The sequence below is a fragment of the Apis cerana genome, linkage group LG1, assembly GCF_029169275.1.
Source record: "Apis cerana isolate GH-2021 linkage group LG1, AcerK_1.0, whole genome shotgun sequence".
Taxonomy (NCBI): Eukaryota; Metazoa; Arthropoda; class Insecta; order Hymenoptera; family Apidae; genus Apis; species Apis cerana.
In genome coordinates, this window is record NC_083852.1 from 9,208,428 (window position 1) to 9,227,505 (window position 19,078).

The window sequence follows — 19,078 nt, forward strand, 5'->3', positions numbered from 1 at the left end:
TTTCTCAATTGCTACCATCGTGCGCCCATCCATCGTTCAATTTGAGAAACAATCAGACGTGAAACGAGGGTCTCAAAGCACCGATTTCGTCCGAGTCCCCTGATCATGCCGTCGAGACAAAGGGGAATAAAGGAGCTACGTAATCCAGTTCACAGTCGGGGAATTGCAAATTCTTGTATAAATACGTTCCGACGTTCTATAAAATCAACCTGCGCGCCCCACTTCTTCACTTCCGGGAGATGCTCGAGGCAGCCTTCGCGAAAATCTGCCATCGTGTTATAAACTTTTGGTATATAACTGTCGTTTGAAATTGGTTCCGCGTGTAAGTTGATTAGCTACGCGATAAATTCCCTTCACGCGTCACGTGCATAATTAACGATTTTTCGTCACGTGTTTTCCGTCTCGCGACGTGGTGATTCGTTACGTCCGTATCTGATTTCGTGAATTTTTTAAGCTTCGTCGGTAATGTAAATAATAGGCTTGAATTGGAAAATGTGAAGATTTAAAAGATGATGATGAGAGAATTTTTGTAATAACAAATTTTGAAATAGTCATTTATCCGAAAAATATGACGAAGCTATAAACAATTTGGTAAATTTGATTAAATGGTAATATTTGATAGTATCGTAGATTTTTGTTGAAGTTTTATTTTATTGCTATGACAAGAAATCAATTTTTTCATATACTAATGTAATGTGGAATTTTTTGTAACGAAAGATGTATTCCATCAAGAACATGAAAAATTAGAACTAAATAGTTTTAGTAAATATTTGCAAAATATTTTAAAAATAAAAAGATAAGTAATTATAATTTATAATTTAAATTATTAGAATTGTTTAAGATTAAATTTCATTGATATCGTTCTTCGTTCGTTTTAACTTTATATTCTTTTTAACTTTATAATTTCTGTTTTATATTTATTTTCCAAATTTTCTTTAATTATGTTATATGGTAAATTTTAGTTTTTATAAAAATATATAGCGTTATAAAATTGGAAAAAATCATCGATTAGACATTGATTAATATTCACTCATTTATTTTTTCTTTTAATAGTGTAATCTTGGTTAATAATCATTTAGTTAAAAATCATGCAAAAAAATTATTTATACAAATGACGAAGTATAAATTAATATTTACCCAATTTCATTGTTTCGATGTTAATTTATCATCGATAAGTTGTATAAGAAATGAATCGAAATAATGGTTATGCCATTATATTTCATCGTGTGTTTTATAAATTTTTTATCATTTCTCGAAAAAATTACTCCGATAAGCTTTTTATTATTACATTTAGAACTATATTTTTCATTGTATAAATACGTGTATGAAATTTAGTAATCCTTTTAATCTTTGTATATCAGAATTTCATTAAGAAAATACACATAAAGAATTTAGTGAATAATTTATCAAAACATATTTAAAGTATTTTGACTGGAATAAGTCTCTGTATCCAGGCAAAGTTAATTTGCATTCGTTTTACATATAGCAACGCATTAACTTCGAATGTTATATGTACGAACACGATTATACTCGAAGAGATTTTGTGGGATTATAATGGGAGGAATATTTTCCATATTTGTATTTCTTGCAGAATTCCCACGTTAAAGATGAACTATTTTTTCGTTCGAACGGAAGATACACAACTTGACAATTCAATCTTTATATAAAAAATAATATGATATTATATAAATATAAATATAACGATATGAATGATATGATATGAGATAATGATAATATAGTATTTTATCAAATTTTAAAAATTTATAATAATATTAGATAATGATAATTATATTATCAATATCAAAATATTAGATGCGTAATATTTATTTGCTTTTTATCAGAGCAAAATTATCAATAAATGCTTCTCGAAAAATCAATCTAATTAACTAACAAGCCAGTTGCATCTCAAATCCTGTTAGGTTCCTATTTATTCTCGAGACAAGCACACCAAAGTGCACAAAGTTCAATAACAACTTATTTATTAAACATTGTTACTTTCTGCGAACTCCATGACAGCATAATTACACCACAATTTCAATCAATAATATAAACAATGAAGCGAAACCTTTCACGCATTTCCGTCGGAAACATTGATTTCCTCTCTTGTTACATTGGTTTTATTAATTAAAGAACTTTAATCGAATCTCTCTGCTCATTAATATCTTTTCTTGATTCAAGTTAGTTTGTAAATATTGTTTGAAATTTAATAATGAGAGAGGGAGAGAGAATATTTGCAATATTTGCAATTATTGAGAGATGAATGAGATGGAATGATTGAATTTTGTGATGGTTTAATTATTTTTCAATGAAATGCATCATCGATCGTTATATTAATGCATCTCTTAATTGTTGAGCAATTGTTGCCAAGAAATCTGAATATCCTATTGAATAAATTATGATTGATGAATTTGATCGGATGTTCTTGAGAAATGCTTGGAATTGAGTATCTTGGACGTTTGATACCTGAATAATTAACATCGTATTACTAATGATGCTGTCGTTAGATTTATTTTTTTCATTTACATTAAAAATTTTCTCTTCGTATTACGTTGAATAATAATGTATGTAATTTTGAAAATAAGTAAGTAAAATGTATAAAAAGTTTTTAACAATCGATATTATATAAAATTCAATTTTTGAAACGAATTAAAATTAAAATTACAAAAGAAATATTTTATATTTAAATTCTTTAGATTGTAAATATTAGAGTCATAACACGATCAAAAAGATTGTTATTTTTAAAAAAATAGCATTTATTATTATTAGTTTTCTGGCATCATTTGAATGCCAAAAATTAAAATGATACGTGTAAGAAATAAATAAGAAAGAAAAGAATAAATATTTTCAGCTTTTCAACTATAACTTCAATTTGCATGTTTCAATAGCAAACATCATACATTAAATCTTAATAAAGTTTCCAAAGATCTATCGAACTATTGATCCAATGAGTTTCTGTATAGAGATATGCTAACATCCCATTTTGTGCATAGAAATTTTTTTTCACATTGAAGATACTAATTTTAAAGAAAATTTAAAATTTAAATTAAAGTTAAAAAAAAATCAAATAAACTAGAATAAAGATGTCTAAAGATTTTAGAGCGTAATAATTCAATATAACTAAACTTGCAGAAATTCCAGAATTTCAGGCATTCAAAGATCTCAAAGATTTAAAATATTCAAACTGTCTACTCTCCCTAAATTTCAAGCAACCTTGAAATCTCTAAGATTTTGGATTTGAGACAAATGACCTTGTCTTTAAAGAGTTTCAATAAAGTTTTCTGTAATCTTTAATTTCTTATTTAAAAAATAATACTAATATATTAAAAAATAAATATTTTACTATTTATGATATAAAATCGAAATTGAAATTATTTATCAAAATTTTTATAAATTCCAGACTATCAATATGATTGTATCAATATCACATATGAAAATCCTTTATATCTGTCTGAATATGATAATGGATTTCAATATTGATAATCTAAAATAAGATTATCAGTATTATGTATATTATGTATGATATATCATTTTCTATTATTTAAATTTCTTGTACATAATATGTCATATTTGATTTATAAAAAATCTATTTGTTTAAAAAATATACATAAACAATATCTCTTTGTAAATAGTATAAATGTCTTTTTCAATTTTTATAAAACTATACATGTACGTGACAGGACATGTAGTTCAACAGGATATTATTCGATATATATGTATAGAGACACAAAAAAACAAAAAGTAAAATTTTTTTGTTTGAAACACCGTTTTTGAGAAAATCGAATTTAAACGTTCGTCGAGTACATGTACACTTGGCTAACTGAATAAGAATGAAACGAATGGGTAAAGTATTATTCTACAGATGCAGAAAACTCGAAAATAACATTTTTTTCGTTAAAAATTTCTCTACGAGAAAATTGAAAAAAAAATAAGAAAAAAAAAAAGAAATATATTCGATCATGAAATATGTAATTAACGAATTTCTAAAAAAGTGTTATTTTTTATTTTATTTTGACAACATGATATAATCTTGTTGGTTAAATCAACAATTGATAACAATATATATATAATCTAATATATTGTTAAATTTTGAAGTTTTATATATTTATGAATTCAACTATTTATGCAATCGAATAATATTTAATCTTTTGTATTATAATTGTTTTCCTCAAAAATTCTAGAGAAAAATAATCATATTCAAAGTGAAAAAATTAATTTATATAAATTATATAAATTTTTTTATCCTGATATTTCTGATTTTAAAACAAATCAATATAACTAAAAATAAAAATAACGATTCTCTAATAAACATTTCACAACAGTTTGAAACTCACAGAAGTAACCCTTAATATATTCAACAGAAACTATTATTAATGAAAAAAACATTCCAAAAATATACATTTTATATACATGTTTAATATGAATATCATTGTCTTATATCATTGTCATTTTTCGTCATTTTATAACTTTTTAATATTTACCGCGATAAGAAACTCTTTTCGATTTTTGATGCAATCTCAAATGTATTAAATACTTTTCTGATTAAAAAAAGATGATTACCCAGAACAGTGACGTTGGTGACGAGCATCCTCGGAGGGTGCGTGTTCACTTGACAGACGTACAAGCCACGATCCTCCCTGCGCACCCCGGCGATCGCCAGTCTCCAGTTGTTTGGATATTGGAAACTAACGCTGTACCTGGGATCGGAAATGTGAGTGGTATTACCCAGGGTTAAAAGGGATGCCCAGTCTGCGTTGCGGCGTAACCACATGACCTATAATTGTGACACAGATTCAACAATTGCACGATGATCCTGTGTTAGAATTTCCGCGATCGTGGTGCATTATGGATCACTAATAATCGTATCCGGTTATATCGTAGTTTACTAGATTCTGTAATTAAGTTCATCCGCGTTCACCGACTGAAAAGGAGCAATTTATCGTGAATTTTTGTCATCACGTTACGTAATTAATAATGAAAAATATTGGAATTAATTAAAAGCTGACAAGATATTATAATATTATGAAAAAGGGTAAGATTTAATTGAAACGTTTCAATTTATTTATTTTATAAAAAAGATCATGATTTTGTGATATAGGATATTATATAAAAGAATATTTGAAAAAAAATAAAAAAAATACCTTCTTTCCAGAAAGCATGGCGACGCGACAATCGAGAAGAGCTGTTGCACCAAGATGCAACGCAACATTCTGGGATCCATTAATTCCCTGACCTTCAGCATTCTCGAAATAAGGATCCCAATCTGTTACTCGATGGTGCCTTAAGCGAGGAATTCGAAGAGGTGGTAGATTAGCGATTATTTCCTCTGCAACAAATTTATGAATATGTAATGAGTAAGAATATGTAAGATGATTCAGATTCTTAATAAATTGTTACACAAAATTAAGTATTCATTTGACTTGAGTAAAATTCCCATCAACTTTATATCTTAAATTCAGATTTAGAATTCAACATACCTGTTGGAATTGGCATTTGAATAAATACACAATGTCGATAGATCTTGAATTTTAATTCAAATTATATTAATGTAAAATTATATTCAAACTGAAATACTTTAAATGTAAAAATATATTTATTGTAACTTTATTGTTAATTTAATAAACGTATCAAAATGTACAAGAAGACTTTAGAAAATATTTGAATATATTATTTTCCTAAAACATTTTTTTGTCATTTTTCATTTTATATTTTTCTTATATTAGTCTTTTGTTTAAATAATATAAAACGTAATATACTTTGACCTAATTAATTTGTATATAAATTCTAGAAGAAAATTGTAGAAAATTAAATTTTTTTATAAATTTTTTTAAATACTAAATGAACACTTTTTATAGCTACTATATGTTTAAAAATTTTCAATTATCCATATTTTTTTTTAATTAAAACCAATTTTAAAGTAAAACAATTATAAATATATTTTACTTTTTTGCTACAATTGTTCTCTTAGTTTATTTTAAACCAACGTTGACTTCATTTATTTTAGTCTCAATTAAGTTTCAGAAATGATTCAAAAATTTCAAAAGAAAAATAATATAAATAATTATCGCGCTAAATAGTTTACTTGATCAAACAAAATATTTCACAAATTACTCCTGCAAAATACTCACATACTTACTTACATATGATGGTGACATATTCATTTTTTTAAACGGCAGGAAACCTAGAAATCTAATATATTCACCTTAGTTTCATTTGAATGATCTCACCATAAATCTGCTGTGCACCCCTCTCTTCATACGATTATATCTCCCGGTAACAAAGGGAGGATCGTTTCATCGTTCACGAGACACGGTTGTGGAAATGGAAAATAAAATAAAATGAGGCTCGGTGATTCTAATCCCTGTGAGGAGTACAATTTCGCCAAGATTTCCCAGGTAAGCCGTGGACATCCGTCTTGCATGGCGTCTTTGTAATAGGATTTTTACGGAGGCGTCAAGCTTGTTGTATAGGTAAAAATGCGAGGAAAATGCGAGCAGGACGTTCAAGTAAATTGCACTCTCATTCCATGAATCATTTTACGATCGTTGATTTATCAGGTGCGCCATCGTTTGCTAACAACACTATTTGCTGAGGGTGTAAATCACGAGAACGCTTTATTAAACCGTTATTAAAATATACCGTTTTTTGATATATGATGTCTGGAAAAAGTAATCATAGATCAATCTGAACGAATAGACTTGCCCCATTTCGAGAATTGTGTTATTTTAGGAAGATTCTTTTTTTTTGTCGGGTTATTCGTTTCCATTATTGTATCAAATATGAAAGAAAAAGATTATAATGCAATATCATTTTTGAAATGATAATTGTATTTTTAGAGAATTGGACATATGGTACAAGTAAAATCTATTAATGATTAAATAATTTTTTCAGTTTACGAGTAAATAGATATAATAAATTAAAACATTGAAAATTATTGTCTATTATATTATTTGATTGCAACGAATAATTATTATATTCAATAATTACTTTTTTTCAAATAATTCAATAATGCTTTAAATTTACATCTCAAACAAATTCAAATTCTTTGAAAACGAAAATTTACTTAATCGAAACCATCGTTGAATCAATACAACGAAGAATACTACAGATTGCGGAAAAGTAAAATTCTTGGAATGCTTGAGATTGTTCATTGAACGGTTTAATCGGATTTCACAAACTTGGAGAAATATCACAATTTGTGATCTATGGAACGGCAAGAATTTATCGATACAGCCATTAATTTCATGCATAAACTGTGTTCACTTTATATTAATATTTTTTTATATTTATTTTTATTTCTCAATTTATTCTCAATTCTGATCAATTCTGAATATCTTTCATCTTTTATTTATCAGAATTATAATTCAAAAAGAAAACTCGAAGGAAATCTCAAAATTTCATCGAACAATTTATGTATTTACACCTACTTATTTTAATTTCATGACAATAATTAAAGATATAAATATGTTCCAATCATAGATGCTCAAGTTCCACTATTAATTATTTTTCTATATGATAAATATATAATTGTACATAATTATAACGTATATTATACTATACTGATTAAATTCGATTCGAACGTTTATCAACAAATTTCTTTCCTTTCAAAATATAGTATCACATCGATGCATCCTCTGTTCCTCCAATCAGCAACGGGATACCTTTGTACCGCGAAGATCAAATCAACGACAAATCGATCCTCGCGACATTCGACGTTCCGCTGAACGAGGAGGATTACCTGTCTCGAGTATTCAGATACGATCGCTCACTCTCAATGTAACACGATTTTCGTTTAGAAAGCGACAAAGCGTTGCTGAAACCTCGAAATCCCAGAACAATCGATAGACGAGAAGATACAATAGCGAAGCAATGGACAAAATTTGTCTGGATGCAAAAGGAAACGAAGCTAAAGAAGGCACGAAATAAAAACGAGGTAAGATTCAGAGTGCAGTGGAAATGAAGCGTAGAAAATGGTAGAGAGGGAGTGGAGAAATCGTTACTGCTCCCTGCTGATCTTCCTTTTCTCTTTTTCTTTTTCTTTTTCTTTTTTTTTTTTATTAATTATTTAATAACGTCCGTAATATTCTGAACCGACGAGTACTCGTGGATTCGAGCAACGGGTACAAAGGAGGACGGAAGATTGAAAGTAACCAGAAATGGAATACAAGGAGGAAAAAAGGTCGAAGAAATCGCGGATCTGATCCGAGTTCCGCCACTTAACCTTCCGACCTTTCGCACGAGGCACTTTCGCGTGGATTTAACCTCGAACGATTTTTATGGTTCGTGTACAGGAGGAGGGAGAGGAAACAGAAAATATAATTACGTCTCCCGAATAGAGAAAAAGTTGTGTTAAGTTAATATAAAAGGAACGAAATCCATCATTCCTCCGAGTTAAAGTTTCCTCTTGAGAAAAAGGAAATATACCACTTGGTAGACATAATAGTTCGAGTAAATGATTTCATTTCGTTTCGTTTCTTCGCCACGTTTATTTTCTGCCACGGTTATAAATCTCATACTGCTTTTTTTGACATTTATTGTCACCTGTACCTGTTCCTTAAGAACTCTTAATTATGAACGAAATTAATAATTAATAGAGTGCTGGCCGAATTTTTAAATAAGATCTTTTGTCCATAGATTTGTTGAAGATAATATGAAAAGAAGTCTTAAGAAATTCAACGTTTTTGTCCATAGGGAAGCAAGATTAAAATTAGTACAAAAATTTTGACAGGTCTTTGATTTATTTTACGTTTATATTTAACAATATGCATTTCATTGATGTCACATTGTTCTTTCTTTTATTTCATTTATCGTAATTTTTTTAAAAGTTCGACAAATATTATTTTAGCAATTTTTACGCGTCAGTTTCATAATCCGGATGCAATTGTCACGTATTAATTGCAATTTTTATACGTTATGTTTAAACCTGACGCAGTGAGAAAAGCAATTAAATTCGACATAATTCGACTTAGTTCATTACAACACAAAGTTTGTTTATTTTTAATAAAATTTTTTAATAAAACAATTAATAATATATTATTTAGCTAAATTATATTCAAAATTATATTCATTTGAATTTAAACTTCAAATTGAGATGCAGTAAATATTATTTAATATATTTATTCACTTATTAATTCTGAATGATTTTACACATTTGCGTGAAATCGATCATGCAGCAAATTAATATTTATTTAATAAAATTTAACAATTTAATAATTCTTCAAAATTGTCCGTAATATATAAATTTTTAACGATTTTACACGTTTGTGAAATAGATCGTAATTTAATATTTGTTAAAAAATTTAAAACAATTCTCCAAAATTACCAAAGAAGAGATTAATAATTATGAAACAATATAACCACGAATAAAAAATTATTTTAATTCACAGTTTATATTTACATAGTCGAGTGATTAACAGACTCTTTCCTTGGATATGATTCAAACATCGAGCAGGAAAATTCTGGGCTTTCATTCGCATGGCTACCGGCGTCATGAAGAACCAGTAATTAAACTTTGTGAAAGTTGTAGGATATGTATGCTTTCTAATGCATTCGTCGCGTGTTGTGAAACGGTCATTCCTGTGTAACGGATACACGGTTATGAAATTTGCTCGGCGTAGAATATCTGAGCAAAGTTTCCGTATGATACTCCACTGAGAAGTCTCATATATCGCGGAACGTGATTCGTTTACGAAAATTAACCGTCTAATGACATTTTTATGTGGCAAAACTGTACTTGCTCCCTGTGGTTTAGATTGAAACAACAAATTATAGATTATTTACAAATATGAGAGGATATGAAAGATAAGAGAAAAAAATATGCAATCATTCTTTGAATTTTGAGAATAAACTATAAGTAAAGAGATTATTTAATAAAATAGAGAGTGCATATTTTTGTATAGTAATTTTTATATTTATTTTGGATCCTTCGAAAGAGAATATATTAATATTCTATATATCAGAGATTTTCTTTTAACACGAGATGAATAAAAAAATCGTTGAAATTACGTCAATAATAAGCAATTTTCAAGAGCATGTGCAAGAGAGTTCTTTATTTTATATATCAAGTTTGATAGATTCTAAGTTTTTGAAGGAAATGATACTTAATCAAATTCTTGCGATCTATGACTGAGCACTATCGATGCGAGAAATAATATCCATCATGTTTTAAAAGTAGAACTGTTTTTAGGTCAATTAATAGAGTGAAATAAAAATATTTTAGATTATTCTTTATAGATAATCTCTTCTGAAGGAAATTTTGTAAGAATAGCAAAGGTCACTTTTTAAAGTAAAATTTTATTCCGCTATAAAATAATATTTTTTTAAAAAATGTAAATGTAAATATGATAAATATAAGTTAAATATTGATCAACTTGTTCGGTTATACGTTTTAAAAACGTTGACAAGTCCGTTTAAGAATAGGTAGTAAGATTGTAAACAGTTCCTCTGGGAATACTGTTCATAAATCTAAGATAGTGAAGCATGTCCCGATAAGAAAAATGTAATTTGCAAGTAAAAGTGGTTCGCGGTCTATCAAGCGGATATCTCATAGAACATTTTCTGCAGATGTTTAGAAAATCTTTGCTAAAAGTGATGTAATATAATATATTTTTAAATTTTTGAACAAAATTGATTCTTCGAAATTTCTATTCTTTCCAAATATAATTATTTTCAATTTTGTCTTAAAAATAAAAGAATCAAACGAATAGAAATGTAATTTGAACGAAATCACAATTCGTTTCGTTTTTCGAATATTTTTTTCGTTATTATTTCATTTTCACTGTGTTCACACATGTAAATGTATATCTAGAGCTTAACCAAATAATAGTAAGCGATTGAAAATGTTTTTATATCGACTTAAACGGAAGGTGGTATGTTTGTATAACAGGGATTGAAATATGTACATTATGTGACAAGAGAGATTTCATTGTCACAGCAGATCCATAGAGATTACCGTTTAACAAACAATACTAATTAATATGAAAACAATGCAATTATACAATAAAGTACAATAAATTGTCCGTGTTATTTATTCTAGAAAATATTTTTCAAGCTTATATAATGCTTAAATAATAATTCACAATCTGCTTATCATGAAAACAAGTAGAATAAAGCAGTCATGGTCAATCTAGTGAAATGACGCAGTCATACAAGTAGAATAAGCTTGTCATGAGCAGGCAAGCGGAATAAGACATAATCGAATAGATAGATTAATTGTAGTAACGCAAAAACATTGAAAGGAGAAAGCCTCTGTAAGTTCCTCTCTTGAATGGATTTTTAATTAAATTTTTTAAAAATATTCCTGAATTAAATATGACCTTGTAAAATGAAACTAATTTTAAAAAGAATCTCCTGATAGTTAATGATAGAACAGCTATCTTTCTGCGAGATGAAAAATAATTAAAAAAATGTTTATGTTACCTAATTATATAAATTACTTTTAATTAATGAAATGAAAAAAATTTGAGAAGAAAAACTCAATTCAATTAAAATACCTGGTAGTGACAGTTTCTCTTTGCTTTTAGAAAGAAAATAATTCAAGTTTGGAGTATACACGAGGCAAATAGATTTCCTTCAATTTCTATGTTTAGCCCACGAAAGTTGTTCTCGACATTTTGCCTCAGTTGAAAATGGACTTCCTTAGAATCTCCTATAGGTCCATCTCCTATAGGCGCATCTAAGATCGTTGGATATCTCGTCCTCCAAAAGATCACGAATTGATCTTGGCGAGCTCTTCACACGGAGCTTATTACGCGAAGTTCGAAAAGTAATATGTTCATCCTAACTCTTAGTATTTTCCTATCAGCGTCCTATCAGTTTGAAAATTACTCAAATGATAAGATGATAAAAAAAGTATTTACTCTAAAAATTATCAATTTATTTTATGAATTAGAACTGAATTTTTCAATTTGTTCTTTAGAAACGAATGTTGCATCATTCTCTGAAAAAAACAAATTCTCAATATTTTATTTTATTTTATTTTATATTAAAGTATCGAACAAATATACTTCTTTTCAATGAATTGAATTTCAAATAACTAATCGTATAAATAGAATTTCATCCCCCCAAAATATAATCCTTTCAAGATTATTAAATCGCTATTATTAAATTTCATTCAATCGAATCGTCGAAAGTTGAACTTTGAAGACGCAGGTACATCTTTTCCTTCGAAGGAAGGATTAAACAGACCACGACGAGCCCTCTCATTGCAATAAATCGTTTTTCCGTCGACTAGCAGATCGCAATTACAATTATCGATTCTTTGTCCCCGTGCATTTTTCCGGTGGGCTCAATATCTCGCCGCTTTGTTCCCAAGGAAATTACCCATCCGTTGTTGATTCGATTGTGCCCCGGTACTCGGGGTTAACGGGGTAGAGAACTAAATGTCTTCGCCAATGGGCGCACCCTTCACCCTTGCACACCCTTGCCACGCCACGAGAACTCGGTCGCCTGATCCCCCCTCCCCTAAGGATCCATTCGTGTATTTTCTCTCCCTTTTCACCATCTCTCTTATTTTTTTATATCCTCGTCTGAGCCTCGATATCTCGAGTACTTTGATTGTTTACGTTCGATGCATTTTCGATCTCGAAACGATCTCGTCATTCTACGAATTAAAGAGCGGTCCGGTTTATTGTTCCGCTATTGGCTACTTTAATCGAGGGGGCGGGGGTGGATCTCTCGACTTTAAGGTTTAAATGAAATTGTGAAATAGGATACGGTGCAACGGACGGGGTGAGAATCATGATGCAATTGGAAAGGAGTGGTTTCTCGTGTTGGAGATACGTGAATCGAAGCGACGAGATAAATTCTTTTTTTTTTTTTTAAGCGTTGTTTTGTTTCCTCGATATGGTTGATACGCGTGTGTTTGGATATTTATATAATATTTTTAACGATTCGGTGATATTTATGATCAAGTGGATCTCTTTATTCTTTTTTTTGTACATGTAAATATTGCGATTTAATTTTTGTTAAATATTTTTACTTATATTAGTTTTTTTTATAATTACAATATTTTTTTCTGAAGAATAAATATGATATAGTGAGAAATAAAAGAAATATTGAAATAATGATAGACAAATAAAAAAATGGAAAATATACTATTGCGATAAATATAGAAATATTTTTCGTATAATATAACTTAATTTGATTAATTATAAATAATTTGAATAACGACATTTGATACGATTTTTTTCATTATTTAATAGACTTTTAAATAATTTTTAATTCTCATTTGTATAGGTAATATCTCAAACAAAACAAATTTTCATTTTCTACCTTTATTTGAAATGTAAATACAAAAAATTATTAAAAATGTAAATACAATCGTTTTTAACAAATTTTTTTATAATTTTCTTATTTATATTCGCTCTTAATATTTGCACGGTAAATATTGAAAGAAACATATGCAATACAACCATATATATTTCTTTCTCTTTGCTTTTCTTTTTATTTCATTCTGTTTGCGAAATGACATAAAAACGAAATGAATTGTTATCCAGCATGGAAAATCATTTTCCAAACCAATAACGCTTTTCGATCATGTAAATGAAATTGATCCTCGATGCGGTTTATATTTTTAATCGAGAACAATTAGAAGCAATTCAACTAAACGAAATGTTAACTAATGCACAATGCGGATGAAGGAAATCGTTGACAAGTAGAATAAAAATAAAATTATTTATCCTCGTAGTAGGAAGGAATGTTTAATTCATTTTCCCTAGGAACAAGTCAGTGGTAATTTTTTTAAAAACTACCAACGGATGATTAAATAAACTATACAATGGTCGAGAATGAATACGCGAGAATTGTATTTATGGGAAAGACAAAACGGTTCAGAGTACCTAATTCTTAAAGGCTTAATGAAAATATGCAGGAACATTGCTTCAAGATACCGAATTAAACGAGACAAAAATTAAAAATCTACACGTTTTATATCAGAAATAAAATAAGCTTTTGTAGTAGAAAATAGAGGATTATAAATCGCGAATACGTTTAATAATATTTCTTGCTTCTGCGTCATTATGTTCCTTTTTATCATACTATTATTATTTAACACTAAGATAGAATGTAAATTTAGATTTCAGAATAATTTCTCGAGAATATTTGTAAGTTAAATCTCTTAATATCTCATTTCCAATTTTCATTTTCAATACAAAAGTGAAAAATCTACCAAAAATTATCGAAAATAAATCTCCATAATAATAATCCATAACTATTTTTATATGAATATATTAAATCTGTTAAAATCAATCTATCAAACCTTCATACCCTTTAAACTGATAAAATATATATTAAATCTATTATCAATATAAGTGCATATAAAATTAACAAATATACGTTAATGAATCGTAATATTATTTAGATATTGTTATTAAATTATATATAAAATTATAAATAATTTTAATTGACTCCGTTAAGAAGATAATAAATATCGTTTGTCATTAATTCATCCTCAATTTATACACTTCGATACAATTCAAACAGATATTATTATTATTACACAAATGATTAAAATATTCGGATACTTCAAACAGGTATTATGTACCATGTTCCATGATCGATTATTTCGCTCGTTGTCACGCGTCAATGACGCGCGAAATATTCATCGGCGGCTTCCTCGGGGATCACAGAAGATGGTCCAGCACGAGAGAACATTAATTAAGCTTCGCGCGTGTCCTTCAGGCATTCGAAAACTCGCGTATAATCGAGAGTGGGAAGGAAAAAAGAAAGAAAGAAAAAAGAAAGGAAAAGAAGAGCGAAGTCGTTGCACGGATCTTTCATTAGCGCTAATGGGAAGCGGCTGAATTCGTGTTGAAAAATCTCTCCCCACTTCTCATCTTTCCCCTCGTTACCACCACACTTCCAGTTCCTTTTTTGCCAGTCGATTCGGAGGATAGATCGGGATTAAAGCTCTTCGACGTGTTGTGCGTTCGACCATCGATCGAAAGTTTTCGGTTCGATCGCGCCGCGAACTTTACATTTGCTGATTAACACCGCTCGATTACGAAAGTCGACGAATTTTAAATACAGGGTGCAATCGAAACCGGTGTTGCTTTCAATAGTATTTGTATCGCAAGATGGATACAAGGTCTTCTGGTGTTTATAGAAATTGGCTAATATAATGCGATGGTGAAGATTTAGGAAAGTTTTCTGATATCCGATACGTTATGAAGGAATATTTAATCTCTATAATTCAGAAATTGATTTAAGGTTCTTTTGACAATGCTCTAGAAATTGGGTGAGGAAGATTTAGTATGTTCTGATTATATTTATTATTATTTTATATATAGGGAAAAATTTAAGTGTTTTAAAATAGATAGTGCCTATAGAAATTAGAAAATGATGGTGAAAATTTAATATGTAATATAAAATACAAGTTGTCTGCGTAAATTAGACAAACATACGACGATGAAAATTTAAAGAAAATTTTTTTTTTATTTTTGATATTTATATACAGAAAATATACAGAAAAAAATATTTTATATACTAATTAAAAATCAAGAGATACTTTGGTAAACGTCTCAAGTAAATCCTACGATCATAAAATAAAAGTTTCTTAAACTTTTCTTCTTAGAAATTTTCTTCGAGATTATATAGGAAAATTTACAAATTTAAATATTCTCTCGAGAAAGGAAGAGAAAAAGAGTTTTATTTTGAAAACGAAATTAAATAAAATAAGTCGCAATCCGATATGGGATTAATTATTAGAGTTTATCGTTATCATAAAAGTGTCTCGATATCGGAAATACATAAAAGAGTATCGGCTTCATTTATTGCAAAGAAATTTTCCAAAGTCTTCGTAATATACTCAAATTTATGATCGTCTTTTTCATACATATCATACATATCGAGAACGTCGTCGGTTGTTCATAATCCTATTAGAATATTTATAAATGGATAATATAAAAATACAACGATCACGAGAAGAGTGATTTTAAAGTTTAATCTACCACTATTACTACACACCGGCAAATATTAAAGCGGAAGGATTTGTTGTCGTCATAAAGGACCCGCAATTTACTATTCATGGTATAAACAAAGAACCGTTGGAAAACCGCTTTCAGAAACCCGACGAATTATTAAACCGTAACTACTCACTTGTTCGCGGATGAACACCACGATGATTATTTTCTAAATGAAGCGTTATAATTTATTAATGCAGAAAATTTTGTGAAAAAAAATAATCAAAATTAAAAATGATACATACGGATTCACCCACACGAGAGGTAAATGTGAAAAATTATTTTACTCGTATCACGAATTTAATTGAAATGATGCTTTCGGAATGTGTTTTGAACGAGATAGAAAGAAAATAGCATAAATAAATTGTTTTAATTACGCACTTTGTAAAATGATATTGGTTCGATGGCGCTTTTATAAAACTTTAAAAGCTTCAATTATTATTTTTGTTTTACGAACGATAAAATATTCACGATATAATCTTTCATCGATAATTTCATCGTTTTTAGGTAATATCTTTTTTTTATATAGATTTAATTAAATTCTATTTATTTTGGTGTGATGTTTGAAAATTTTCTATTATCGTTTTTAAATTTAAAAAAAAACATAAACTCTTTTTGTTTTTGATACGCATGAAAGAATAAATAGTACTATAAATTGTTTTGAAAACCACAACTAATTATAATTATAAATCGTCATAATTTTTTCAAAATTATGTAATTTCTTTCTAATAAGAAAAGATCATTAAAAAAAAATTTGAGACATATTTTAAAGATAAAAAAAACACATCAAAACTAGATTCATGAATTAAAAATTATTACTATTAAAAATTATAAAATCGAAAAATATATTTAATTTCTTCTTAATTTATTAAAATTCTACTCTTAATTTTCATTTTACTGATTTTTATCTCAATCTTTTTACGTCATAACAAATTTCCCATTTCTCTTGCCAGAACCGATTTAACCATCTGGAAAAATGGTATATCCCAAATAATTATTGAAAACATTTGTCCACAAAGGCGAATCTCCGAAACGAGTAACGAGCGAAGTAAGCGAAATAATCTCATCCAACCCATTCTTGTTCTCCTTATTTTTTCCGTCGTGATAGCGCAACGTTTCATTGGAAAGAAACACTCTCCGAACCTTTGTCCCCCGCGTTTTCCTTTTTTCCCCTTTTTTTTTTCTTTCTTTTTTTTTTCTTGCTTCTCATCTCTCACCCTACTACCCTTGCGGAACCGACACGACGAACGCATCCAACGAGGTCACAAGCACGCCTCGCAATCGAGGTCGTCGTTCCGGCTTCGCATCGACCACGTAATAAATGTACATCCAAGACATCATTTGTTTCCAAGCATTGCCTTATGGCCGAGAGCCACCATGGCCAAAGGGTCTGAGGGAGAGACCATTCGTCTTGTCGGTCGTTTTTCATCGGCAACTGCCAGCAGCCCATGGTGATGCCTTTCATGTACCAGCCGAAACGATGTACCGACCGCCTCTTTAAGCTCATAATATGCGAAGCGGAAGTGGCCGCCCCCTTTGGTCAAAGTTGAAGAAAACGCGCGAAAGATGTGGACAGGATACGGCAATTCTTTGCCTCAGGGCGGTGTACGGTTTCTTGTGTTCCTTGGCTCCTTCCTTTCCCGTGCTTTGCCCGCCACTCGATCCGGATTTTTTACCTATACAGTTGAGAAATGAAGGCAAAAAATAACAGTACTCAAAGCACAAAGTGGATGCAATGGCGAGGAATTAGTGTCCCGAGTCCTGACAGCAAATCGTAAGCGATAAGGTGAAACGAGGTTAGTCGAATGTTAGTGAATATTACACAATATTTATGGAAATTTATCCTTTTTTTCTTTTTTTAATCGAATCCTTTTTTTTAAGTGGATAAATGGATGTTTATTTTCTTTTTTTAAGTATGTTTTGCAAGCAAGTATTTACTTAACAAATATTTTTTAAATATTGTTAAATTTTAATAGAGTGATGTTAATATGTGCTAATGAAATTTGAATTTTTATTTTCAAGGTTTGATTTTTAAGTATATTTTAAATATTTTGCAAATTTTTAAATTTTTCAAGTCTAGTGATGTTATATCATAATGAAATAACTTGAGCTTTATCTTTACGTCTAATTTGAATTTGAATTGCTCTTGTATATTCATAGAAATTCATTCATATTAGAAAATAGAATAAAAGTTTTTATTATAAACAAGAATTTGCTAATATTTTCCATTAATATTTTCCTTTTTTTATTTAAATTTAAAAATTTCTTTATTCTCTCAAATTGTTCGCATCGATTTCTCTGGATAAAGCAATTTCAATTTTGATTAATGTTAATAATGCGTATGCCGAATGCTTCGAAGGACATAAATCAATTTGGAGAATAATTATTATCATATGGCAAATCTGTTAGTATTCATCAGTGATCAGTCAACATCAATTTGATCCATTTTCCTTTATGCGAACAGTACAAAGAAATTCCACAAATTTGCACAGGATGGCCCATTTTCATCTATGAATAGATTTATTACGAAAACTACATTTAAAAAACTTGAGCGGATTTTTCTTGAAAGAGTTCAATGAGATCATTAGAATTCAACAGTAGCAAAGGATACGACAATTTGCAATTTTTTACAAAATCATATTTTTACATTGATATAATTTATCAATTTTATTCAACTTTCTTTCTGCAATTTTCTCTCAATTTAATTGGTCACACTTGCTTTTGAGTATCATAACTTAAATAAAATTATCTTAAATGAAGCTATAGTTTCCAATATACAGTAAAATAATTTTTCTTTATTTCAAGATCGCCGTTAAATCAGAAGAAATGACGCTGAAATCTAAGAATATAAGCGTAGCAACTAGGCAACGTATATCAGTAGTTACATAGGTGTATAATTACCTATCTTCACTCGGCCGACACCAACTTTCGTACTTCCACTTTCCCGATACGAACTTGCTTAATCAAGGAAGTACATCACGACCAGTGTTCTATATTGTACGATAGAGAGTTTCGAGAAGTATGCTCGCCTGCTATTAGGCGTGAATCTTTGGTCGGTTAAGTTTACCAACTGGAGGAGGAGTATCTTGGTGTTATTGGCATGCCAAGGTCATTTATCTTGC

General features: G+C 29.1%; 1 protein-coding gene across 1 annotated transcript in view; it reads right to left on the reverse strand.

The window, feature by feature from the left end:
* LOC108002577 (zwei Ig domain protein zig-8-like) overlaps nt 1-19,078 on the reverse strand; it is an 85,110-nt gene that overhangs the window by 11,494 nt on the left and 54,538 nt on the right. Inside the window, exons 3-4 of the mRNA XM_017064335.3 lie at nt 5,139-5,323; nt 4,558-4,771 (exon numbers count right to left, since the gene is read on the reverse strand). Coding sequence (XP_016919824.1) covers nt 4,558-4,771; nt 5,139-5,323 — 399 coding nt within the window. The remainder of the gene's footprint in view (nt 1-4,557; nt 4,772-5,138; nt 5,324-19,078) is intronic.